At 34.9% G+C, this 27,789-nt stretch overlaps 2 protein-coding genes across 15 annotated transcripts in view; both read right to left on the bottom strand.

The window, feature by feature from the left end:
• Adad1 (adenosine deaminase domain containing 1) overlaps positions 1–17,495 on the bottom strand; it is a 63,038-nt gene extending 45,543 nt beyond the window's left edge. The window contains exons 1-4 of the mRNA XM_074041681.1: positions 14,175–17,495; positions 13,658–13,837; positions 12,745–12,933; positions 10,667–10,834 (exon numbers count right to left, since the gene is read on the bottom strand). Of these exons, the coding sequence (XP_073897782.1) occupies positions 10,667–10,834; positions 12,745–12,933; positions 13,658–13,837; positions 14,175–14,295 (658 nt within the window). The 5' untranslated portion in view covers positions 14,296–17,495. The remainder of the gene's footprint in view (positions 1–10,666; positions 10,835–12,744; positions 12,934–13,657; positions 13,838–14,174) is intronic.
• Positions 17,496–17,632: 137 nt separating this feature from the next.
• Positions 17,633–27,789, bottom strand: part of Bltp1 (bridge-like lipid transfer protein family member 1) — a 230,242-nt gene continuing 220,085 nt past the window's right edge. For all 14 annotated transcript variants that reach the window (XM_074041667.1, XM_074041672.1, XM_074041678.1 and 11 more), the window contains 6 exons: positions 26,961–27,212; positions 25,934–26,137; positions 23,921–24,115; positions 23,351–23,485; positions 20,549–20,714; positions 17,633–18,334 (listed from right to left, as the gene is read on the bottom strand). In XM_074041667.1, the coding sequence (XP_073897768.1) occupies positions 18,118–18,334; positions 20,549–20,714; positions 23,351–23,485; positions 23,921–24,115; positions 25,934–26,137; positions 26,961–27,212 (1,169 nt within the window). In that variant the 3' untranslated portion in view covers positions 17,633–18,117. The remainder of the gene's footprint in view (positions 18,335–20,548; positions 20,715–23,350; positions 23,486–23,920; positions 24,116–25,933; positions 26,138–26,960; positions 27,213–27,789) is intronic.

Here is a 27,789-nt window from a genome sequence, read left to right on the forward strand (position 1 = left end):
TCTTCTAAAACAACAGAAATATACCCAAACACACACAAGAACACAAAAACAGTAGCCCCTACACTGCTTTCCCCACTCACCCACCCCACTTCTCATCTCCACCTTTAGTGCCATGCTACGCAACTAACCAAATTTCGATAGCTAGAATTACGAATATTAACCCCCTCAACTCCCACTGCATATAGATATTACCACCAGGCGATCTTATATAACACATAAACTACTGGTCAGGTATTAAACCTAGTTAATACTAAATTACACCCAGACCAGGAATAAAAATAGCACACCACCTTAGCTAAAAATCCAAGACAGCCACAAAACAAAAATTAAATCAAGGGAAAGAAAACAGGTGACTGAAATGACCAACTAGCCTATCAAGAACATGGATGCATATAGTACCAAGTGGAGCGATGGGAAAAAGAAAAAGGGATGGAAACCATCTCCCCCCAAAAATAATTTAATATAGGATTCAGAGGGAAATGAAGAAAATGGGTACCCAGTTCTGGACTCCAATAAAACAAAGATAAATGACACTAAGGAACACAATGATGTCCACAAGAACACCTTAAACAAGATATCTTGCAAGTAATCACTGAGAATTTCATGGAGATGATATTAGACACAGTTAAACAAAATGTACAAGATGCAGGCAAGAAATCTCAAGATACCAAAAATGAAGAATACGAGAAGACACAGAAACAAATAAATGAACTCATAGGAGCCCTAAATAAACACCAAAGTGAAACAGAACACTATAAATAGAGAGATAAATGAATTAAAGATGAAAATAGACAACAGTAAGGAGAAGTAACCCATGGCATGGCAAACCTCAGAAAAAAGAATGAAACAGAAACACAAAAAACACAGTGGAAGGCCACTCTAGCATACTAGAACAAGCAGAAGACAGAATCTCAGAACTTGAAGATAAAAAGGAAATTAAGGAAAAACTGAAGTTTTTCAAACACCTCAAGTCCTGCAAAAGGAATATGCAAGAACTCACTAAATCCATCAAAAGACCAACCCTGAGAATCATGGACATTGAAGATGGAGAAGAGGTCCAAGCAAAAGGGATTTACAACATATTCAATAAAATGATAACAGAAAATCCCAAACTAGAGATTTTCAGGTACAGGAAACCTACAGACACCAAACAGACTTGACCAAAATAGAACCTCCCCATGACATACTATCATTAAAACAACAAGCACAGAGAACAGAGAAAGAATACTGAAGGCTGTAAGAGAGAAATAACATACAAAGGTAAGCCCATCAAAATCACAACAGATTTCTCAACAGAAACCTTAAAAAGCAAAAAGAGCATGGAGTGAGGTATTCCAGGCACAGGATGAAAATAACTTCAACCCTCTGATACCCTAACCCAGCAAAACTATCATTCAAAATAGATGGAGCAATAAAAGTCTTCCATAACAAGCAGAAACTAAAACAATATATGACCACCAAGCCACCACTAGAAAAGATTCTTCAAGGAATTCTGCACATAGAAAATGAAAGCAAATAAAACCATGAAAGGCAGGCAGTATCAAACCACAGGAGAAGAAAAGACAAGGAATGAGAGAGTAACAGTATTTCAGTTGCTCACAATCAACCCTTAAACAACAAAAACTACTAAACGACAGGAATCACCAAATACCTATCAATATTAACATCGAATATTAACAGACTTAACTTCCCCATCAAAAGACACCATTTGGCAAACTGGATTAAAAAGGAACACCCGACAATCTGATTTTTACAGGAGACCTAACTCATTGAAACAAGCACTGGCTGAGGGTGAAAGGCTGGACGATTTATCAAGCCAATGGCTCCCGAAAACAGGCAGGAGTAGCAATACTTATCTCAGACAAGTAGACTTCAAGCTTACATTGATCAAATGGGATAAAGAAGGACAGTCCATACTAATAATAAGATAAACACACCAAAAGGAAATAACACTTATCAACCTATATGCACCCAACGTCAATGCACCCAATTTCATCAAACATACTCTGAAGGACCTAAAGCAAATATAGACACCAACACAGTGGTAGTGGGGCTTCCATACCCACTATCACCAATAGATAGGTCATCCAAACGAAAAATCAATAAAGAAATTCTAGAACTAAATCACACCATAGATCAAATGGACCTAGCTGATGTCTACAAAATATTTCATCCAACTTCTAAACAATATACATTCTTCTTCAGCACTCTATGGAACCTTCTCCAAAACTGATCATATCTTAGGGCACAAAGCAAGCCTCAGCCATTATAAGAAAATATAAATAACACCACGCATTCTATCTGATCACAATGCATGATGTTCGAAGCTGAACAACACATTGCTCCATGATCAATGGGTCATTGATGAAATAAAAGAGGAAATTAAAAGGTTCCTGGAAATCAATAAAAATGAAAACATGACCTACTAGAATCTATGGGACACAGCAAAGGCAGTCCTGAGAGTAAAGTTAATAGCCATGAGTGCATATATAAAAAGGACAGAAAGATCTCAAATCAATGACCTAATGCTACATCTCAAACTCCTAGAAAAACAAGAACAAGCAAAACCAAAAACAAGCAGGAGAGAAATAATAAGGGCTGATATTAATGAAATATAAACAACAAAAACCATATGAAGAATCAATGAAACAAAAAGCTCGTTCTTTGAAAAAATAAGTAAGATTGACAGACCCCTGGCAAATCTGACTAAAAGGAGGAGAGAAAAAACCCAAATCAGCAAAATCAGAAATGCAAAGGGGAGATAACAACAAATACCATGGAAAACCAAGAAATCATCAGAGACTACTTTGAGAACCTATATTCCAATAAATTTGAAAACCTTGAAGAAATGGACAAATTTCTAGATACTTATTACCATCGAAAACTGAGCCAAGAGAATATTAAACACCTAAATAGATCTGTAACACGAAATGAAATTGAAGCAGCAATAAAGAGTCTTCCAAAAAAGAAAAGTCCAGAACCTGATGGACTTTGCTGAATTCTATCAGACCTTTAAAGAAGAACTAATATAAACTCTCCTTAAACTTTTCTATGAAATAGAAAGGGAAGGAACACTGCCTAACTCATTCTCTGAAGCCAGTCTTACCCTCATCCCAAAACAAGACAAAGACAACTCCAAAAGGAGTACAGGCCAATCTCCTTAAAGAACACTGATGCAAAAATCCTCAATAAAATAATGGCAAACCGAATTCAACAACACCTAAGAAAGATCATTCACCATGACCAAGTTGGCTTCATCCCAGGGATGCAGGGGTGGTTCAACATACGCATCTATAAATGTAATACAGCACATTAATAGAAGCAAAGACAAAAACCAGTTGATCTTCTCAATAGGTGCAAAAAAAGCCTTTGATAAGATCCAACATCGCCTCATGATAAAAGCTATAGGAAAACTAGGAATAGAAGGAATGTACCTCAACATTGTAAAGGCTATATATGACAAAGCTATAGCCACCATCATATTTAATGGGGAAAAACTGAAACAATTTCCCCTATAATCACGAATGAGACAAGGATACCCACTATCCCCACTCCTATTCAACATAATACTGAAATTCCTAGCCAGAACAATTAGGAAAAGAAGAAATAAAAGGAATACAAATAGGTAAAGAAACTGTCAAAATATCCCTATTTGCAGACATGATCCTGTATCTTAAAGAACCAACAAACTCTACCCAGAAACTCCTAGACACCATGAAAAGCTTCAGCAAAGTGGCAGGATACAAAGTCAACTTTCGAAAATCACTAGCTTTACACCAACAATGAACAAATTGAAAAAGAATATATGGAACCAATTCCATTTACAATAGCCTCAAAAATACCTAGGAGTAAACTTAACATAGGATGTGAATGCCTCTACAAGGAGAACTACAAACCTCTGAAGAAAGAGATCAAGGAAGACTACAGAAGGTCGAAAGATCTCCCATGCTTATGGATTGGTAGAATCAACATAGTAAAAATGGCTATTCTACCAAAAGCAATCTACATGTTCAATGCAATTCCCATCAAAATCCCAATGACACTCATCACAAAGACTGAAAAAGCTACCCTAAAATTCATTTGGAAACAGCAAGAGACCGCCAATAGCCAAAGCAATACTCAGCAAAAAGAACAATGCTGGAGGTATTACAACACCCGACTCAAACTATATTACAATGCAACAGCAATAAAAACAGCATGGTACTGGCACAAAAACAGGTATGAAGACCAATCGAACAGAATAGAGGACCCGGATATGAATCCACACAGCTATGCCCACCTTATTTTTGACAAAGGTGCCAAAAACATACAATGGAGAAAAGACAGCCTCTTCAACAAATGTTGCTGGGAAAAGTGAAAACTAGACCCATGTTTATCACCCTGTACTAGTACCAACTCAAAATGGATCAAGGACCTTAATATCAGACTGAAACTCTGAAGTTAGTACAGGAAAGAGCAGGAAACACTCTGGAAGTAATAGCTGTAGGCAAGGACTTCCTCAATAGAACCCCAGCAGCTCAGCACTAAGAGAAAGGATGGACAAATGGGACTACATAAGATTCAAAAGCTTCTGCACAAGAAAAGAAATGGTCTCTAAACTGAAGAGAGTACCCACAGACTGGGAGAAAATATTTGCCAGCTATATCTCAGACAAAGGACTGGTAACTAGAATATACAGGGAGCTCAAAAAACTAAACTTCCCCAAAATCAATGAACCAATAAAGAAATGGGCAACTGAACTAAACAGAACTTTTTCAAAATAAGAATTCAAATGGCCAAAAAACACATGAAAAAATGTGCACCATCTCTGGCTATAAAGGAAATGCAAATCAAAACCACATTAAGATTCCACCTCATCCCTGTTAGAATAGCTATCATCAAAAACAGCACCAGCAACAAATGCTGGCATGGATCTGGGGGAAAAAGGAACCCTCATACACTGCTGGTGGGAATCCAAGCTAGTATAATCACTCTGGAAAACAATATGGAGGCTTCTTAAAAAACTAAACATAGATTTGCCTTATGATGCAGCAATCCCACTCCTAGGGATATACCCAAAGGAATGCAACTCAGGTTACTCCAAGAGACACCTGCACACCCATGTTTATTGCAGCGCTATTCACAACAGCCAAGTTATGGAAACAGCCAAGATGCACCACTACTGACGAATGCATTAAGAAAATGTGGTATTTATACACAATGGAATTTTACTCAGCCATGAAGAAGAATGAAATCTTATCATTCACAAGTAAACAGATGGAACTCAAGAACATTATCTTAAGCAAAGTTAGCCAGGCTCAGAAAGCCTAAAATCGTTATGTTCTCTCTCATATGTAGACTTTAGATCTAAAACAAATGCAGTAATGTTATTAGACTTGTGTCTCACCCTAAGGGGAGGGCACATACCGGAGGAATAGGAAAAGGTTGGAAACCAAAATTTGAAAGTGTTTGATGTGCCCACTGCAGAGAAGCTAATACAGTAACTTTGAAAGGACAGAGGTCAATATGGAAAGGTGATGAAGAAGTAGTGAAGAGGTCTGGTTATGATGAATCACTTTGGGATGTAATATACTTGTGCACAGAAGCAATGCTAGGAATCTCTCTGTATAGCTTTCTTTATCTCAAACTAGTAAAAACGCCATGTCTTTCTCATTATTGCATATGTATACTCTTCAACAAAACTAGAGCAAAGGGCAGAACAGGTTGTGCCTCGAAGTGAGTGGGGTGGGGGGAAGAGGGACGAGGTGGGGGACAGAGAGGAGAAATGGCACAAACAATGTATGTTCACATGAATAAATGAATAAAGAAAAATAATAAAAAATTAGAAGGGATAGAGTGATAATGTTATCTTAGGACTCATACTAGTGGAGTAAATGCTAACTATAGTTAAATATATTAACCTTGGAAAAGCAGAACTTTGAAAACTCAAGAGAGTGACGGATTCAATTCCATTTACTCAAGTGAGCATGGCTCAAGGTAAAAGGAAGAGTAAAGGTATTAAGTTGTTTATTAACACAATCTCAATAAAGAAATAAAATAAGGCTGATAAAAGATTGTTTACATTTTAAAATGCCATGTACACACAGTCAAAATAATATTGCAAGAAAGAACAAAGTTGGAGAATTCACTTGTCCTGATTTCAAAACTTATTCCAAAGCTACAGTAATCAAAATAATACATTACTGGCATAAAGACAGGCATAAAGGCCAGAGAGCTCAGAATGAAATCTTTGTATATATGATCAAATCATTTTTAACAAGGATACCAAGGGAATATTTTCAATAAATGATGCTGAGAAAACTGCATCCACCTGCAATAGAATGACACTCACCTAAAATCATATACCAAAATTAACTTAAAAAATGGATCAAAGACCTAAACAAGAGCTGAAACTATGAAACTCTTAGAAGAAACATACAGGACAAACTTCACGGCACTGGATTTGACAATGCTTTCTTGAATATGATACCAAAGGCACAGGAAACAAAAGAAAAAATAGACAAACTGACTTCATCAAAATTAAAAACTTTTGTACAGAGTAACAAAAGAATCCCACAAAACATGCAAAGTATTTGCAAATCATTTATCTGATAAGGGGTCATGTATCAGTTACTTTTATACTGGTATCAACAAAATACCTGACAGAAATAACTTAAGAAAACAAAGATTTATTTTGGTTCATAGTTCCAGAAGAGTCAGTACACCACAGCAGGGAGGGCATGGAAGAACACAGCAGTTCATAGCATAGCAGCCAGCAGAAAGAGAATATAGGAAGGGGCCAGAGCAAGACACAGCCCTCACAGACATGTGTCATTGGCCTACTTCCTCCAACTAGGCCCCACTCTTGCCTTTCCCCACCTCCCAATAATGCCATTGCATTATGAATCAGTCAAGGGATTAAGCCATTCATTAGGTCAGAGTCCTCATGATCTAAGTGCCTAGGAAAATGCTATCACCGACATACCCAGAAGTGTACTTTACTAGTTGTTTCTCAATCAAGTTAACATTTAAAATTATCCACCACAGTTTGATATCCAGAATGTACAGAGGAATTCTTAAGTTCAACAAAAACCAATCCAAGTGAAAAAGGATCTGAATAGACACTTATCTAAAGAAGACAGATGTCAAAAAACAAATGAAAAGATGCTTAAAATCACTATTGCCCTTAAGGAAAATTTTGATGCAGTTAATTAAAAAACATCTAAAACATACAACTCATTAGGGATGCAGTATAGAGCTTATCTGGCATGTGCAAGATCCTGAGCTTGATCCCCAGAACTTTAAAAGAGAAAAAAATTGCAGGGTGTGGTAGTTCACACCTATAATCCCAGCATTCAAGAAACTGACATAGGAGGATAGACAGTTCAAGGCAGCCTGGGCTACAACAGCATGTCTAAGGCAAGTCTGGCCTATACAGCAAGATGCCATCTCAAAAACAAACAAAAATTGAACAAAATATGAAAGAAGATACATATAAAAAGAATCTTAGCCAGGTATGGTAGTTCAAGCCTTAGGAGGGAAAGATGAGGAGGAACATGGTTGAGGCCAGCCCCGGCAAAATGTTCAGAAAATCCCATCTCAACCAATGGCTGGACACAGTGGTGTGTGGTTGTCATCCCAGCCTATTTAGGGAAGTACAGAAGATCACAGTCTAGGCTGGCCCAAACTTTAAAAATAAACCAACGCAAAAAATTTTTTTTAAACACTGATGAGTTTAGAAGTTTCAAAAATACTAAAGATAAGTTTTGAAGTTTTTATGCTGTAAACAAGGATAGGGAGGCAGTAGGAAAAACATAAGGTTAACAGACAGCTAAGAAAAGAAACACTCAACTCCTATCTTCAATATCCTTTCTCAAGAATACTCGTCTTTAAACTCAACTGTTTATAACAAACAAGAAATTACAGCAACCCAAGAGGGGAAAAGATGACCTTATTTTATTTTATTTTGAGGCACTGGGCTAAAAATATTATTCAAGAATTTAGGTCAGATTAAGGTATAATTGGCACTTTTTGAGAATGATGGTAAATGGTGGCATCAGACATGAGTAAATTCTACCTTAATTTTCACAAAAGGAAAACATAGATGTTTAGAAAGTAAACATTATAGACCACTAAGCAAAACATTTGTTAGCCACAGATATACATTTTTAAAAACCCTTGGGAAAAAGCATTTCTTATGAAAAGAACTTCATAAATATCCTCTTCTGATAATTAAATTAGATGCTCAGGAAATTCTGCAGATGTTTCAACTTTATTTCAACAATGTATTTTGGCTCTTAACGAGAATAGAGGATAGGTCTTAATTTAAGTCTGCAAATCCAGCACCTACCACAGATCCTTGAACATAGCATATCCTCAAAACACAAATTTATTGATTACACTGTATGCTCTGGTTGGAAGGAAACTGGGAAATTGTCACTGGGAACAATACAATGTGTACTTCAGGTGGCTTGACAGCTGACATAATAATCACATATAATGCATTTCTGTTAACAAACTAAAGGAATGTTTTAATATTATTTATCACATGATCTGTATTTCACATTAACTTGTTCGACACTCTGAAAAGGCAAAACTATCTATCTATGCCCCAGATGGGTAGTACTTTTTCACCTAGATTATAATACAATGCCTAACAATGAATAAATGAAAGAAGAATAAATCTAAAAGTGGGTAAAGTTAGCAAAATTATTGGATAATAAAATCAGTACTCAAAAAATTGTCAAAACTCACTTCATATAACTTTTCAGATTTTAATAATTACCTTCCAAATATTTAGAAGAAAAAAACTCAAAGAAAATATGATCTATATGTCAAAAAAAAGGAAAAGGAAACAAAGTAATCATGCCATTCATGAATCATGACATTCATCAGATAATTATTATAATAGACTTAAAAGTTACACCATTTGATCAAAATATTCTTTGAATGTCAAAAAAACCCTAATTTTATACTTAACAGGAAATCATTTTTAAAAAATAAAAATAGGATGATTAAAGACACTGACAAACACAAAAGTAACTAGAAGTAGTATCACGATTATTAGCAAACAAAGGCAAAAGTACATATATAGGTACATATGTATAAAACAGGACAGAGAGTAATTTTATATTTATATTTTATATTTAATTGAAACTTAATTTAGAAGGTATATACCAAAGTGAAATCACTGCATCAATGCTCTTTATAGGTCAAATAATACGAGAAAATAAATCAACCTGTTATAAGAAAATAAGATAAAATTGCATTTACAGTGCTAGTACTCATAAGACACCAAAATTATCATACCTGGCCCTAACACATTGATAAATCTGAAAAAAAATAGCAGAAAATAACATGGAAACCAAGAATATACCCTAAGTACTGATTAAAATATGACAAATTGAAAAATGAGGCAATGTACACACCAAAATGTGGTCAAATAAGTCACTTTAAATTTTATTGCTTTAATTAAGAAGTAATAAAATTAAAATGCATGAAATAAGAATTCAACTCAGCAAAAGTATATGAATACCTTAAGTATTAGAAACAAATGAGCTGGGCACTGTGGCTCACATTTTAATCCCAGTTACTTGGGAGATAGATAGCAGGAGGATTGTAGTTTGAGGCCAACCCAGCCAAAAAGTTAGCGAGCCCCATCTCAACAAAAAAGGTGGATATAGTGGCCCAAACTTGTCATTTAAGCTATCTGGGAGGAAAAAGTAGGGGGACTGCAATCCAGACCAATTTGGGCTAAAAAATGTGAGATCCTTCCTGAAAAATAACTAATGCAAAAAAGGACTGGACATATAGCTCAAGTGGTAGAGTGCCTGCCTACCAACTGCAAGGCCCTGAGTTTAAACCCTGTCAAAAAAAAGAGAGAAATGAAAGAAAAGCTGAAGTAAACAGACTAAAAACAAATAAAAAGTTCAGCAGTAGAAATAAAGTGATGATTTGTAATTAAAAAGAATGAGTTAGTAGTTATTGCTTAATATCAAATTTAAATTTTTTTTCTTTTTAAAAGTTGCTTCATTCAGAGGAAAAACTAAATGTAATCTTACATGAATGGTGGCAAAAACCTGTATGATAACATGGTCTTTAAACTGATTAACATTTAATAAGAACTACTATTATTTGATTGTGTATAAGGACTTTGCATGCATAATTTATTTAATCCTAATGACAGCCACAGTGCATACATACTATCATTGACCCCACCTTTCAAGTGAGAAAGGCAAATAGCACATCCTCACAGGCTCAATTTTTAATCTTAGCAATCTAATTCTAAAGATTACATCCTCTACCTATTTGCTATGCTATCTTCAATTATTTTCTCCAGCAACTTCTATTCACTGATTTAACACAAAGCATTAAATGTACAGGGTTAAGTGCACAGTAAGAATCTAAAAATTTACAGAAAGAAAACACATTTCAGGACTTGAACGCATTAATAATCTGACAAGTTCTCACAGTTTAGCAACATGAAATTGTTTCTTTTAGTGCTGACATTTGCAAGTGCATTTAAACCAAGATTAAAGATATCAGCAGGTGGCAACTAAAGGAAATTATCCAAATCCTGTAATTTGTTTTATAGTTTCCAAGTAACTCTTGATTATCACAAATCTTTCAGGTAACTCCTTCTGGAAAATGATACATGTTCAAATACTTTATCATCAAGAGTATTTACCTGATGGTTCTAAAACTTTTGGTTCAGGTTCATCCAATTGTAGAAGCTCATCAAGAGCTAATTTTGCTGCGTTGGATCTAGACTCCTTTTTATTTTGTCCCAGTCCAGTCTTGTATTGAATACCATCCACCACAGCACAAAAAGCAAAATATGGTCCCATAATATTACCTTAAAAAAGAACTCAGAATGACTGCTATAATAATTCACAGTATATTCTTACAAATATTTATTGGAAGATATTCCAGTAAAAATTATGCAAACTATTTAGTCTAAAACATTAACCAGTTTTTTTTTTTTTTTGTAGGGCCAACAATGATGGGCTCTTGAACTAGTTATAAGGATTCAAGCAAATAGGATGGCTCTAAATTCAATGTGTGCAGTAAAACCAGCTTTAGTATACAGGTCATATATGGGGTTACAGTAGCTAGCATTATGCTTCACAATACAAATAAAGTTGAATTTCTCCCACCGTTGGATTGCCCTAATAGTCTTAGAAATCCCAGAAAATAACAATCCTTTTGAAGAAACCTATGTACCCATTAGGGCACCATGGTAACCAATTCAATCCTAAAGGCTCTAGTCTTTGGTTATAGATGGCTATGTACAACATCATTGCACCAAAGTCCAACTATCTTATTTATTCATATTCACAACCACATTACATTAAGTATTTTCCCAACACCTGACTGCATCTAGATAAATATGCTTTCCTTCACAACCCAACACTTCAATTTCCCAAGTTCCTTCCTTAATGTTCCAAACCAAATTCATTAAACCAGAGAACATTTTGTATAGTTAACAAAAGGCCTAGATGATTCTTATGTAGGAGACAAAACACATCAAATTTGTTATTAAGTGTTCTGTGTCAGAATGCTGATGTTTAACCTTCAGCCTATTTATAACCCAAACATTTGTGGGCTATAAACATTATGGGTCTAAATCAAAGTAGTGCTTCTTAAAAATACTGATAGTCTGGTCTCAATACAAAACCCACTGAATAATACTTTGAACATAAAAATGAACATCATTAACAATCAATGGGTCATGTTTTGTGAGTAGTTTTTCACAGAGCAGTTAAGGTTCTTCCTGGTCAATTCTTTTTTGCAGCAACCAATAACTTACATTTTCTAGGAGTGATCTGATAATAAATAATACAAGAAAGCTACAGGTTATACAAAGGTTAAGCTCACCAGGTATATAACACCAACTTCCATATTAAGACCTACTTTTGTCACCGGTTCAGTTTACTGGTATTTCATCCAAAACAATAGTCAGAAACATCATGTCACTAAAATTTCAAAAGCTTTACATTTTTTGCCATGATTCCAGCTTTGAGATCCTTATTGGCAAAAGTTAGTGCCGGGAAAATCAAAGAAGCCATACTCGTGTGTGTGTGTGTGTACAAATATTTTAAGACATTTTTCTGACTTTTAACTTGTCAATGCATCTTAGAAGCACTTACTTTGCCACTTTCCTAAAGCTCTTCCTAATCACTGTCCATTAACATAATGAGAACAGAAACTGCTTCCTGCATTTTATTCATCTATACTTCTGTAGTCTTCAGCAAGTAAACATGGTAAGAGACTGTTCAGGTTAAGGGTTTGTAGAATGATGGAAACTAACAGATAAGTCTGCAGTTACAATACCAACTAAATAAATGCTGTTTTCACATCATATCCTTGAGTTTCAGGGGGCAAATTTGACCATATTTTTTTCTTAGGCATCATAATCACAGAAATCTTTCTCCTAAGAAAATCATAGTACAAATTCTTAACATCTTTAAAAGGATGTTTACTGTACAAGAAGTACACACACCACAAAATAATCTGTAAGACTGACTTAAATTCAGCTAGTTATATACAAAAAATACAACTGTAAGTTTTTGTATATTTGAGTACATGCAGAGCCTCAAAAAGCTAAAGCATGAATATAAAATTTCTTAGTATACTTGTCAAAACAGTAATTATCTAGCTCTAATATTGCATACAATAAGTAAATGTAGCACTGCCTTACATGTTTTGCTTTTAATTGGAAAATATTTTCCAGTATTTAGATAATTAGGCATAATTTGCACTTGCCTGTTGTTATGGTTTCCTTAAGGTCAAGCTGAACTCGCTGCATTTGTGCAAACTGGTGTAAGGCTGACACAGGATTTATCTCTCCACGCTTGTATTTCATTATGAATTCTTTAGGTATTTTTTTTGAAGGAAGGACAGGGTTTGAAATAGATGTAAGACTTTTAGAAAGCAATGGTTCTGGAAAATTACCTAAAAGCAAATGTTTACAATGGTCAACTTGGTTTTTAAAAAAAAAAAAGTGAACAGAAACACTAAATCCTCCCTGAAAACTAAAGATACATTTAGTCATATGCATTTTTCATAAGTTTTTACTAGATGATTTTGGCAAACATAAGCATGATGTTACTATATGTATCTTCTAGTGTACTAAGACCATTTTGTGAAGAAACAATATTATCATGCCATAATGTTACCAAAGAATCATGCAATCTTCATGATGGTAAGGTCTTCAGAGACTATGCTATTTTTACAGATGATGTCACTAAAGCCTACAATGGAGAAAGATACAGATCTGGATCTGCTGGGACTGTAACTCAGTTTCTGGTTCCCATCTACTATTTTATAACGCTTATTGTACTCAGGCAGTATAGATTATTGGATTCAAATTCAGTATTTTTAACAGTATATTTGTTCCTGCTTTATATTTATCTGCTAAGTGTTATATGAAATACAAACTAGTATAAGCTCAGTCCTTCCTTTCCTTCAAAAATGCAAGACACACATGAAGTGTTTTACCAGTGCAGGTGGGAACAAATTGTTAAATGAGCAGCAGGGGGGAAATTCTACAGGCCTCCTACAGTGTTGGGAGTCAGATACCGGCTCCAGGTAGGGGATGGCCACAGTGAAGTGTGTGTGTGTAGGAAACATTTAAATAAGCACTGAGGCACTTGTGCAAAAGAAAAAGAAGTCATACCTGTCACTTGTGTAACCTTGGATGCCATATTCGACAGGCTACAATTTTCCGAGGAATATCCTGTGGGTGTTGTTACCATCTGGACTGATCTTTGAACTGGTAAATTCTTTTTCAGCATCTGAGCAAAGCTAGGGACCCTGGAACTCTGAAACCAGTCATTGTTGCCAGACATTTTTTCACCTACAAATTATGATAAAATTGCCAGAAAACTTAAAATACTAGGTAAACAAAAAACAATTTAGGAAAAAAAAAATCCAAATTCCCTTCATATCCGTAAGTAACTTACACACACACACACACACACACACACACACGACTGAAACCAAATCCCTCTATAAATCCCTACATAGTAAGTTTATTGACACTGAGCTCTTCTCCCAAACCTCTTCCCCAAGTTCTACTACAAAGTGGGAAAGAAGGGGCTGTGGACCATGGATGCCCTCAGCAAGGTCACGCGGAAAGAGGAGAAAAAGGAAATCCCACATGGTGGCCTCCCAAACCTTTGCCCAACTCTCACCCCCGAGGTTGTCCTTCCCAACGTCCTCTCTGCTGGGCCCAGCAGGCAAGCGGGTGGCTAGAGGAAGGCTTAGCCGCAGGCCTGGGGCGGGGGCTCGCCGGCTGCCACCCGCAGCCGCCATTGCTTCCTCTTCTTGGCGTCAACCACTCCCTGAGGCCTCTCTGTGCCAGGGCCACGCGGCTTGGAGTCGCGTCTTTCGAAAGCAGCCTCGCGGCGCCCCTGCAAAACCCTGCCGGCGCTCCCGCACTGCTCCTCATCCAATCACCAACGGTCTCCTGTGGCTCGCGCCCCGCCTCCACGCTTACTTACGCCAGCGTCCTGCCTGCGTTGCTCCGTGTGCCTTACATCTGCCCAGGAAGAGAGGCGGAAGAAATGTGACGCACGTTCGGGTCTTCGGACATGTTGGCTAAGTTCTCAAGGCACCCGACATTGGGCAGGCTGTCCGCTCTCTCGTCCAGGCCTCTTTCTCTCAGGTGCCTCCTGCCATCCTCACTACACTGTACGGATGGTTATCTATAACTAGTTGCCTGTATCTAGGGCATCGTTACCCAGGGTGGTCGGGCTAACCCAGGGGTACTCGTGTAAGGGAATTTTCTAGGAAACCTTTCATTATATGCCCAGTTACGGTCTGAGAAATTGGCCATGGGCAAGGCTTAGCTTTAGCAGCAGCCTTCTTGTGTATAGACAAAACCACCACACGTTGAAGCTTGAGTAGCAGAACAATTATGAAGACAGGTGGGGTGCTGAGAACACATAGTCCTAATATTTGATGACAAACCCAATGTGGGGTTTTTCAATTCTTTGCTGTCATACAAGTTGAAAGAGGACCTTATCGAGGCGTCAGCTGATAGATTATTGAACATATTTTAAGTACGGAATCACCAAGTTTTAGAATATAAGCAAGGAGGAATTCAAAGAATTGAATTTTGTTATCTTAGTGGTCATCTACTTTTCTCTGTGGTCAAGGTTTCTCAAAAGTTGAATTTATTTTTTAAAAAGAGGGAAAATTTAAAAAAAAAAGGACAATGGAATTGATGGTAACCTACCTCACTGTAGCAAGAAGTAACACCTATTCACAAATACATGATGAAACTGGAAAAACACATTTTTAACAAAAGTGTATTTTTCTTTAGAGATTGTTAAGATGCGTTGATAATACTGCTTTGATCAAGTGTCCAGTAATAAGTGTAATAATTTATGGTTTACTTCTGGCACATACATTCCATATTCATTTTGCCTTAGTGTGTTAGGTGATTGGGACTTATTCAATGGAACAATTTGTCAAAAGATGTGAAGAGTTTGAGATTTTTACTCTATTTGAAGCTTTAAAGTTAGCTTTCAAGAATGCTGGCAAGAAGACATGAGATCTCTGTGTCAGAGACAAAGGACTGTACCATTTATAGCATGGGTATCAGCATGTCTGGATGGTTCGCCTTACCCCCAAATCCCAAAGATGCAGCATGTATCGATCCCGATGAATACTGTGTACATAGTGGATTGTATTACACAAGTCTGAGTTTAGGGAACTTTAATTTTATTTTACTTTTTAATTTTAATTGTATTTTTTATATTATTGTATTGGGGGTACATTGTGACATTTACAAAATGTTTTACAATGTATCATGGTTGAATTTACCCCCTCCATCATTCTCTTTTATCTCCCCTACCCACAACTGTGGAAAAATTCAACAGGTCTCATTTTTCCATTTTTATACATGAGTGCATAGTATTTTCACCACATTCACATTTCCTTATATCCTTTTTACACCCTTTCCTTATATCCTCTCCCCTTCCACTGGTACCAAACACCCAGATGGGACCTATTTTACCTTCCTGTTCTGTTTTTGAAAAAAAGACATTTTTGTTTAAGATAGCTATATGGGCAGTTTCATTGTGACATTTCCATTTATATATGTATTATAACCAGAATTGGTTCATCTCTATTTTTCCTTTCTACCTTGGTCCCCGTCTTATGGTGATTTCAACGGGTTGTAATTTTACCTACTCAGGAGGCAGAGATTGGAGCATTTTGGTTTAAAAAGTTCAAGAGACCCCATTTCAACCAATAAAAGCTACTGTATAGTTGGGAACACAGAGGTGCATCACCATGACCAACTTGAGATGGAGGTCTTGGTAACGTTTTGCATGGACTGACCTTTTAATTGTGGTCCTCCCAATCTCTGCCTCCGGAGTAGCTAGGATTAAAGGTGTGAGCCATTGCCCCTGGCCAAATCACAAAAATTTTGAATAGAGATTTATTTATATTATTAATTTGGTGTTGGGAATTGAATATTTGGCCTTAAGCAACCAAGCACATGCAGTACCACTGAGCCACATCCCCAGCCTTATAGATTTAAACTGTCCTTTTTTAAAAATAGCATTATCACAGTAAGTACCAGATATGGGGTAAATTCTTGTCATATTTTTGGAAGTCATATCAAGAATATTGAAATCTAAAGAAGTTTTAAAAAAATCATTTAGAACTACTGGCATATTATTTCTTTGAAGAAGAGAATTAACACCTAAAAGAGGATTCAAATAGGGGACTGATTTCTTTATTTTTAGTTGATTAAGACAATAGAATGAAAGTAGGTATAGAATTTGCTTTTCTGATGAGCCTGACTAGTGGAATAGACACTACAGGCACTGATTCTTTGGGTGAGCTGGTAAAGATTTAGAGACAAGGCAGATGACAAATAAGATGGTTTAGCATATGAATACAAAATTAGGATTATAACACTAGGGTTTTACTTTTAATTGTGTAATAAATTGCTATGTGACATTAAACAGAAAATCTGAACATTCCTGTTGATAGCATATAAACATTCATCATTGGTTCTTCTGGAGGATCTTTTGTTGCTGTTGAATCTGTAAGGAATAAGATTACCTTATGCATCTACATGCAAGGTCTACACCAAAGGCTTTCATGAGGTGCCTTCTAGCTCTAGTTTCTTCAGTTCTATTGTTTATCATTCTTTAACTGTTGTCCTGACTTGCTAGATTGCAGGTAACTTTGAATACTATTTTATTTACCAATTTTTTGGTGCCAGAGATTTGATAATTATTTTAGATCTTACAATCCTGTTAAAATCTTTTTAGTGTACCTAAAATGTATATTATATTAGGTTTATATATTATACTTTTATATGGATGAAAGAGTCCATTTAAACATAAATGTAAGAAATTTAGTATAATAATAAAAATCATCAGCTGTGCATTTAACACACCATTAGAATAAAACAATGCCCAATGTTTCTGAAACCTCTGGTTTGCCTCTTCCTGACTATATCCTCCTGGGATTATTTCTTAGAAGCATAAATGTTTTATGTATTTAAATATTTTTATACATATTATTTAGCTATGAATACAGATAATTGCAAAACAAGATGGGCAGCTATTAATTATAAATTATTATAATTAAATAATAGCATATATAAAAAGACCCCAGAACTGTAGACTGAAACCACTATTATGACTTTATTACAATAGTTACAAACAATATTTTAGTGGTATACAATCATATCACAATTACTCAAACTATTTACAAATAGGTATTTATACAAGTCTACATAAAAAAGCAACAACTATTCCAAATCACATTATCAACAAGATTCTTTTCTAAAAGTTATGGCCAATAAAAAAAATCAGTTACTCTGCAAACATTTTAAAGATGCAGGAGTCATATTGCACACAATACAATTATAAACCTTAATAAGCAGATTTATATATTTTAATCTAGTTTTTCAAAAACCTTACATTACCATGCAATACTTCACTGTACACAGGATGGTAGAACTAAAAGAAGCAGGTTAACTTACAATATTTTAATATGGCCACAAAATTAGAATTATTTTAAAACCATATTTAATAAACTTAAAATATCACTCATGTACTGAAGCTTAATGGACACAAACAGAATTTGCTCACAGATCAAGTTAATACTTTAGTGTTCTTCTTTGTCTTTTCCTTTCCTTTCCTTTTCGTCCTGTAGTGCAGTACCAAGCTTTTTGATAAGAACAGACAGAACCTTGTCCAGTGGGTCCATGACTCCTCTCTGAAGCCACTTAGGAATAGTAGTCCTGGCATGATGGAAGCCCAGTTTTTGAAGAATATAATCAACACCTACAGGATCAATCTTTCTTCCAGTCCAAGAAATTAATCTAAAATAATAATTACAAATGATAACTGTTAAGGAATATAATGCCCTACCACTATAATGCTAGGAGTATAAATGCCATTTAATGCCCCAAGGGCATATCCAAAAGAATCACTGAACCTTTATAATACACTCAAGGCAAAATATTTCAGTAGGTGCATTTGAATAATTGAGCCTATAATTCCTGGATTCAATAGAGTAATAGCATTCTGAAAATTATATGTCTGATTGTAAGTATCCTTGACATGTTACATATAGCAACCATGTTGATGAAATTTCATTCTAATTAATTTATTAGGCCTGTTAGATGGTCACCTTAACTATTTAAAAGGACATCTGGTTAAAAGATTTCACAAGCATGTGACATGAGGAAAAGGCTAAAATTTACTGAATGCTATGTGCTAAACATGTTTGAAGGGAGAACAGTTTTCTGTTTCTGATATTTTCTTCCACATAGAAGTCAAGCTATTTTCCTGTATTAATGATTTATCTGACTAGCAAAGTTAATAAAGGAACTGTATACTTCAGTATCTGCCTTAGTTTCTCTTGAGAGTCACTCATTTTGGTCTATTTCTCCATGCCATAGGGCTTTCAAGGACAATCCCCTAAACAGGTTATCCCCAAGCACTGAGTACTATTTGTGGCTATGTGAGTACACATAGCTACTAACTGTACTGTACCACTCTCTGCCCCTTAAGTTCTACATTATTGAAGCCCTACAGCTAAGCCTAAAACCTGGACTTTGGAGTAGAAAGTTATTGCTGCCAGACATCTAAACCAAATCAGCACTCAAACTGCTATTTTCATTTTCAGTGGCTTCTCTCATACTCTGTCGTTTAGCCATGAACTCAGGTAGGAGGTATTAAGCACTAATCTCCTAAAACTCAATTGCAATAAGCATTTTGCATTAATTAACTCATTTAACCAGTATAACAACCCTACAAGGTAGGTAATACCATTTTCCAATTTTTCACGAGGCTATGGAGGAATCTCAGAGAGGAGAGAGGCTATGTCTTTTGACTTACAGTATTCAACTACTATGCAATAAAGCGTGAGTTTAGAAACAGAGCTATTAATCATATTCTCTACCACTATGTAATATTCCCTAATTAGTTATTGTTTGCTAAAAAAGGTATCCACTTTTATTTTCATTTGAAGCTCAACTCTTTTATAGTAAGCTTAAATATACTAAGAAATATTTATTCAATTTCATTATAATTAGATTTATAAATACAAAATGTATTTTCCAAATAGTTTTTTGCATTAGGACTGTCTAAAATATTGGTCTGATGTAATGACAATGTTAAAATTTCTCATATCATCAAACTGTTTTGTTGATTTGGTTAAAACAAATTTTATTGAATACAAATTACTAACACACAAAAGTCACTACTTTCTGCTTATACAAGAATCCATTGTACAATGGAGATTTTGTATTTTGGAATTATTTTGTGACATAAATATGCCTTAGGAATAACTTTATCTAAATAAAATCTGTATCATTTTGCAAATGTTTTGCATGATATAATGGATTTTTCAGGATTCAGGCAGTTAATAATAAGGCAGATGAGAGGAAAGGGAAAAAAAATAGAATGCCATGAGTAGTAATCACAAATAAAGAACACACAAGGCAAGTACCACTAGTTATAGCAACTATTATAATTAAAGTTAGAAAATATTTTCAAAATTTGGATCTAAAAATGAGTTGATGTAAATGACATTATTACTGTCGAAAAACATGACTTAGTGAAGAATCTGTACTTGAAAGTATCACATGTAACATTTTTGGCATGGTTTTATACTGTTCAGTATATAAATAGGACACTGAAATTATAAGAAACTATAATGGTTTCTTAATGATAATGCATGACTCTTATTGCATATTTTTTTATTATTAACCATATATACCTAAAAAATTTGAAAACAACATCTAGGTAAGAAGATGAAAAATAACAAATAGTAGAAAGATAGTTATTCTCTTATTTTTAGTGATTAAGTGACAGAATGCCAAACAGTGGACAGTTTGTATTTTTGCTTCATCCAGACACACTTACAAAAGCAGGAAAGAGGTGCAGAAAGAAGAGTCAGCTGCTGAAGAGGTTACAAATGACTGATTTGTAAACTTATTTTTGGTAGCCATATTTAGCCTATATTGTTCATAATTTTTCTCATAGTGTTCCCTTTGGATATGGGTAAAATGTATACACCCCTTACTTACCTAAGAGTGGGCTCTAGATGCCATGTGTTGCACATAAAATCTCTCCAGTCCACTGTCGTGTAAGTGATGCTATCTTCTCTGTCTTTGTCAGAGGAATTCTCATCGTGTATAATAACTGGACTTTTCTGTCCTGGTCGAGTAGATAGAATCCGAGGTGGAAAAATGGCTATAATGAAAAAGATTAATATTATAAATATATCTTATAAACTTATTTTAAACCACCATAAGGACAGAATGATTGGCTACAAATCTCATTTTATCTGCTACCTTGTCAAATCCTCATTAGTTGAAAAGTAATCTCTCTCTCTTTTTTTCTTTTGGCAGTATTGGGGAGTTGAACTTTGGGCCTTGAGCTAGCTAGACAAGCACTCTACCACTTGAGCCAGGCCCCCCAGCCCTGTTTGCATTGTTTATTTTCTATTAGGGTTTTCATTTAGGCCTGGCCCACCTTGGGTTGTGATCCTCCTATTTATGCTTCATGTATTGCTGAGTTGAAAAGTAATCATTTCAAGTAAGCCATAAATAAGTACCAGTTATTAATATTTTTTGGAGAAAAAAATATTGACACGAATGGTAAAGAATGCTGAATCATTTATTTGATAGCAGACATAGGGCACTGAAATTGATAGGTGTTAAGTCTCCTTTAGAATGATTATAGTAAACTGAACAGTGTCTCATACCTGTAATTCCAGCTATTGGGGAGTCTGAGACAGAAGTATTGCCAATTCCAGGTTAGCCTGGATAACTTAGCAAGACCCTGTCTCAAAATAAAATTTTAAAAAAGGGCTGGGGGGTATACCTCATGGTAAAGTACTTAACATGTATGAGGTCCTGGGTTCAAACCTCATACATGGATGACTTTAAAAAGTTTTATTGAGATTTATTCACATATAGTATAATTAAAAGTATGTAATTCAGTGGGTTTGTATGTTAAATAGTTGTATGAATATTTAAACAGTGGTACTACTTGGGAATTTTTTATATAGTCTTTCTTTTTTTAGTAATACTCGTGTTAAGTCTTTTTAAATTGGCTATCATAAATATATACATATATATAAAATCAAATGAGACATAGGTAGTTTTTATGTGATCTTATTTAATAAATAAAGCATTTCTCTTAGAGCACAAGTTTCAAGACACAGAGTGGACATAAAATAATTAACTCATTAGGTAATATGATATGCATTAATCAGCTCTAGTTATAACTTGATTGTTAAGAGCCTAGGAATGAATTGTAGTACCATGTTATACCAGAATACAGATACACAGATGAATTCAATTACTGCCTGCTCTGCTGATGGGCTTTTATCACTGGTGGTGGTTACATTGTTACAGTTTATCTTGATGTTCTAGAAAAACGCTGATTCTCGTATAGTCATACATGCTGTTAAGAAATTCATCAGGGATATTTATGCTTATTTTGGCCAAAGTTTGTAATAACCAAATATACTTACAGTTATTAAGTTATTTTTATTTATAACTGAAAACCCTACAGATAAATAATGTTTTACAACAGTTTAAATTAAAAGAAATTGTTTTAGAAATATATATAGTTCTTGGCAGAATAATGGCAATAGTTACAAAATGTCATAGGTTTCACATAATATCAGGGAAATAAATCTGGCAGGGTTTCAAATCTAGGAAGACTAGAAAAGAATCTATAGAATTCTGTTTTATATAGAATCTGTTTTCTTCTACATTAAGTTTAAATTTATTAAGGCAAAAGAAGAAACAAAAAAATTAGCAGTAACTATGGTTATGTTGGTGCTATATGAGATCTATACTTACACATAATATATAACACTGCCTGATATATCTTCCCACTATCACTATTGAGTTTTTACTCTCTCCCTAAGTTTTTGGCATCACTCTTCTGAAAAGCAGTGAAAGAGAACTTCAATCTATGCTGTACTAACTTCACATTCTATTAATATGATCCTTGATAATCTTTTACTTTTGAAGTATCTGCAAGACAAATTTCCTGTTTTGAAACAGTATTATACTGTGACCTAAACATATATATTTTTCCAAGCTATGTTTTAAGAATCACATTGGTAGTCTGATCACTGTATGTTCATATCTGAATAAATATGCAATAATTATATAATAAATATTGAATGAAAAAATGATCAGATATTTGAGAGCAGCCCAAATCACAACATTTCAAACTACCTCATTCTTTTAAATATCTCCAGAGTATTAGAGTATATTCAACCAATTCCAAATAGAAATTATCTACATAGATACAGAGATTTCTTACTGAGCAAACATGTTAAGTATCCAGTTGATAAACCAATGTTAAACTAGTTCATAAAAACAAAACACTACCACTGAGGTTGAAATAACCTATATATGAACACAAAATGTTTTCTGCATTCCAAATGAATTTATCTTATTCAATTCAGTTTTTAAACTATTTTTATAACTCATGTAACTGCTTCTTTAGTCATTTTACTTAAATTTGAAATATTTCCTAACATTTTTCTGCTTTGTAAAAATCAGTTGGAACATGTCCTAACTGAAGATGTTCATAATATAATATACATTGGAACTCTCTGTAGCTGTAAAGTGTAAAACATTATTCTGTATCAGACAGAAAGAGTGCTGTACATCTATCTAGCAGATACTCAGAAACTATATAATATGGTGTTAGTAATGTTTGTAACTCACTGAGAAAGGAGACATATTTTACTCAATAACTAGACCACAAAAATTCACATAAATGGCATTGACAGCTGTCTATGACATTGACTGCTACCTGTTCTGTGGCTTGAAAGAAAAAAATAACAACACACAACCTACCTTTTTCTTTTTCTTTCAGATAAGCTGACACTAAATCATGAAGAAACATGATGAGTTCAGCATCCATGGTCACACAAATATGATCGGTGAACTCTGTCACCACACTACATTCTACCTTTGGCTTCAAGCTGGCATCTGCAATGATAATGTTCTTTTATGGTAAATATTTTATGAAACATGTCTCCTCCTCTTCCCATCAGTAAAGATTTACATAGGTCCATGTAAATGCATCCACTTGAGTTGCAAATATAAAGAAATAAGTAATTTCTGTATGCGATTTATAGAATGATGATAAGATTAAGCACATTCCTAATATATATAGCATTTGTTCTTCAAAACAGCCCTGTAAACAAAGTCCAATTATTATTTTGGTTTTATTTGGGAGAAAACGGCACAAATACACTAAATAATTTTCCAAAAGACAGATAACTGTTAAGAAAATCAATTTGATTTACAAAATAAGTATCATTAAATTAATATGCCAAAATTACCTATAGGAAGATAGCAATAGTCTGAAGTTTCTTTAGAATTTTCTTACTACTTAAAAACTGAAGATATTTTTCCACATACCCTGCAATGAAGGTTCTTGTGGCTCTTGAACATGAATGGATTTAAAGTCGAGCTGCATCCTTGGTAATGCAAAGATAGTCTCTGTTTCATGGTTGTAGCTAGAAGCGCCTCTGAATCCACTCAACAAACTAGAATTCTTCACAGTCGTGTTACTCTCCATGTTATTTGCATCAACATTACGAAGTAAGTTTAGCTCTATGCGTATAGCATAAAGACAGTTAAGAGTCAAACAAATACACATGGATGAACTGCATCAAACTGTTATTATTTCAAAAGTTGGAAAGAATCACATTTTAAAAAATAGAGCTATAAATGCTTTTGGTTTCTCCAAATTTAAAATAAGTATTAACCTCAAATGAATTCATGCCTAACACAGGCTTCATTAAACCCAAAGGTCTCCACAGATTGAACTCTAACTCAAAAAAATTGGGATTAAGTATGATCCTGACCCTGGAAATTCGGTATAAGTCTTAATTTTCTACAACATATGTGCTATGATTACAGTAATAGCGCTCATGTAAAAATTAATATTCTTCTATCTATACAAAGAGCAACAATTGTGTAACATCCCCTCTGAAACATCCCAGTAAAAAAGAAGTCCTTTCCCTAAAATGGTGGAACATAGGGGAGCAGTCAAAATAAGCATATTCATCTTCTTTTTTTTTTTTTTGGTGGGGCTGGCTTACTCAGGGCCAGTGTTTCCTAGGCAGGCACTTTACTACTTGAGTCACACTTTCAGCTAGCCTAGACCAAGACATTCCTATTTATGCCTCTTGGATAGCTGGGACAATGGGTGCCCACCACCGTGTCCAACTTTTATTGGATGAAATGGGGTCTCATGAACTTTCTGTCTGGGCTACCATCGAATCACAATCTTCCTGATCTCCACATCCTGAATAGCTACAATTGCACCTATGAGCCTTGGGGCCTGGCTTCTAATTTACTTTCTTCCTTTTTTTTAGAACATTTTCAAAAGTCTCTATTGCTGGGTTGCATATTCCATGGTAACTATTCTCTATGGGGTTCAAATCACCTTAATTTTGAAAGAAGGTCGTTTTAAAGTAAAACACATCAGTCCTAATGTGTTTTAATCTAGTCAGCTTTTCAGTAGAACAAATGATTGATAAAAAGCAATACTGTAAATGCAAACCCCAGAAAATCTACAAAATAATAGTTACCTGACCACATTATAAAACTACTATACCTAGTCAAATGGAAAAAAAAAACTATCAAAAGCATTTTTTAAGCTTATGACTTAATAGGAATAATATTTAGTCTAATTTTGTTCTAGTTGTCCAAAACCTAAAGTTTATGGCATTCTCTTATTTAGTGGTGCAATAAATTTCCCAAGCCTTCAATTTTTGACAACTACAAAAATATTTTCTCAATAATTTTCCAGAAGTTTCTACAATATTTCCAAAAAAACTCTCCAATATAACAACTCAATTTTACCTATTTTAAACCAATTTTATCCCAGTATGGTGGTGCCTCCCTATATTTCCAGGAGGTGGCAATTAGGAGGATCAAGGTTCAAGGCAAGCTTGCGCACAAAGTTAGCAAGACTCCATCTCAATCAAAAAGCCAGGAGGGGTAGTAGGCACCTATAAGCTGAGCTACCCAGGAGGCTGTTATGTAGGAGGATATCTTGCCGGCCAGGGCAAAAAATATCAGATCATATTTGAAAAATAACAAAAGGCAAAAAAAGGGTTGGGGGGTGTGGATCAAGCGGTAGACCACTTGCCTAGCAAAGTGTGAGGATCCTGAGTTCAAATCCTAGTACTTCCAAAAACTAAAAAAAAGAAAACAATTTTATATTGAATGTATGAAATGTACTACTAGGGTGGTGATTCATGTACTAAATATTTATTGCTTGTGTCAATAAAAGGAATAAAATAGAATACAAAGGAATAAAATAAAAACCACGTAAAGACAAAGAACCTCTGCTGTACGCAAATTGTAAATACATTCAACAGAACCCAAAATAGAAAACTCTACAAAGACTCAAATTTTAACCTTCATTCCTTGTGGCAGTAACATAATTGAACCATTCTTTCACACTTGCTACTCCGTGGGGTGGATTTTCGTGGCGACGCCTTGTTATCTTTGTTATTGTTGCCATAGGACTTTCCAGAGCACCACATGGTTTGGTAACCATGGTATTATGACCCAGATGAAAATCCAGTGTTTGTACAATATATGTAGAATGATCACTAGAGCCTAGAGCAAAAGGAAAATGGTTTTTAAAGTGAAAAACTATATTTAGATTCAAGAAAATAGTTGTAGCCTCAGAACAATCTTTCCTAGATTTGCTAGGGAAGGTTATAAAAATAAAGAATAAATAAGATATAATACAAATAATTGTTTCTTTTGGTTGTAATTGGATTTATCCCCAGTAAGATGAAGAGTGTCAATCATTTTTTCCTTCAATCTTCATCATTAAGAAACCACTGAACCTCCCTGGTTCATGGCCTGGTGGCACATGTCTCTCATCCCAGCACTCTGGAGGCTGAAACAGGAGGATTGTGAGTTCCTACCAGTCTGGACAGACTTCCCACTCAGTGAGACCCTACCTCAAAAAACAACAACAGAAATCACTAAGTAGGAAATTAAAGCACAAAGAACTGTGTTTTATCACTATGCACAGAGGAAAAAATATATTCTTGTCTGCAAGTTTTATAACATAGTTTTGACTTTCAAAGAATTTCCTCACTCTCCGACTATCTTCATATTTTTAGTAGGAATGCTTATTTATCCTTATTATTAAGACCAGCCACAGCAGCACAAAATTTAATTAAGAAATAGGAAATAAAGTGGTAAGTTAGGAGATATGCCAAAACTTGTTTGTTTAACATGTTCAAGATCTCATAGATATTGACAGTGAACTCCTTGACATGTCAGGTACAAGATAACAAACTAAAATGGACTTCTCTATAAAACACAAATTTCTCTAGTAAAACACACAAAATATCTGAGAAAGGAAAATTATTTTGTCATTTATAATCATATCAGAAGACAGGAGAAGTAAAGTGTGTCAGTTTACCATCTTCCCAGATTTTCTGAGCTTCAGTCCAAAAGGCAATATTTGGTTCTTCTAAATGAAAAAGGGCCCATGATTTTGAACGGAAATTTGGACCATGAAAACAAGCCAGTGTCATATGATTTCCATGTAAGCTCATTGATCCTCCAAATTGCATTCCATCTTCTGGTAATGGAATCGGAAATAAGGATATGTGGCATCCTGATACCACCTTCAATACTCCAGGCCAATGCCGATGATGAGCTGCATCAAGCACTGCAAGAAAACCAGAAAATATCCTGAACTGCCTCATGAACATCATGAATGGGGTAGGAAGGCAGCAGGTGGGAAAGCGACTCAGGTAATGCATGCAAATATCTCATACTTGGTTAACATTAAGCAACAGCTAACAGAGAGAATCTGGGAAAAGATGCTACATGAGGGAAAAGTAGTATATAACATAGTAAAGCAATAACTTGCTAATATTTACAACTAACATTTCTGTAATAATTATTTGATTTACAAAGTTCTTGTATGAAATTCTACATAATAAATAACTGTCAACTAAGTATATCATCTTGATTCTTTCAGGAACAGAGGGGTAAATGATCTTGAGTACATTTTTTACTCTTCTATGCCCTTGTTACTCAAACTGAGGTCAGAGGACCAGCAACATCAATATCACCTGGGAGCTTGTCAGAAATGCAGATTTTTTTTCCTTTTTTAAAATTCTTCTATATGGTACAGTTGATCTTGAGCCTGTAGGGAGTAAGCTGGCCCCAAATTTCTTCAAAAACACAGAATGCAGATTCTTAAGCCCACCTCATATTTACTGTAACAGATGTGCTTTTAA

The sequence above is a fragment of the Castor canadensis genome, chromosome 9 (assembly GCF_047511655.1).
Source record: "Castor canadensis chromosome 9, mCasCan1.hap1v2, whole genome shotgun sequence".
Lineage (NCBI taxonomy): Eukaryota > Metazoa > Chordata > Mammalia > Rodentia > Castoridae > Castor > Castor canadensis.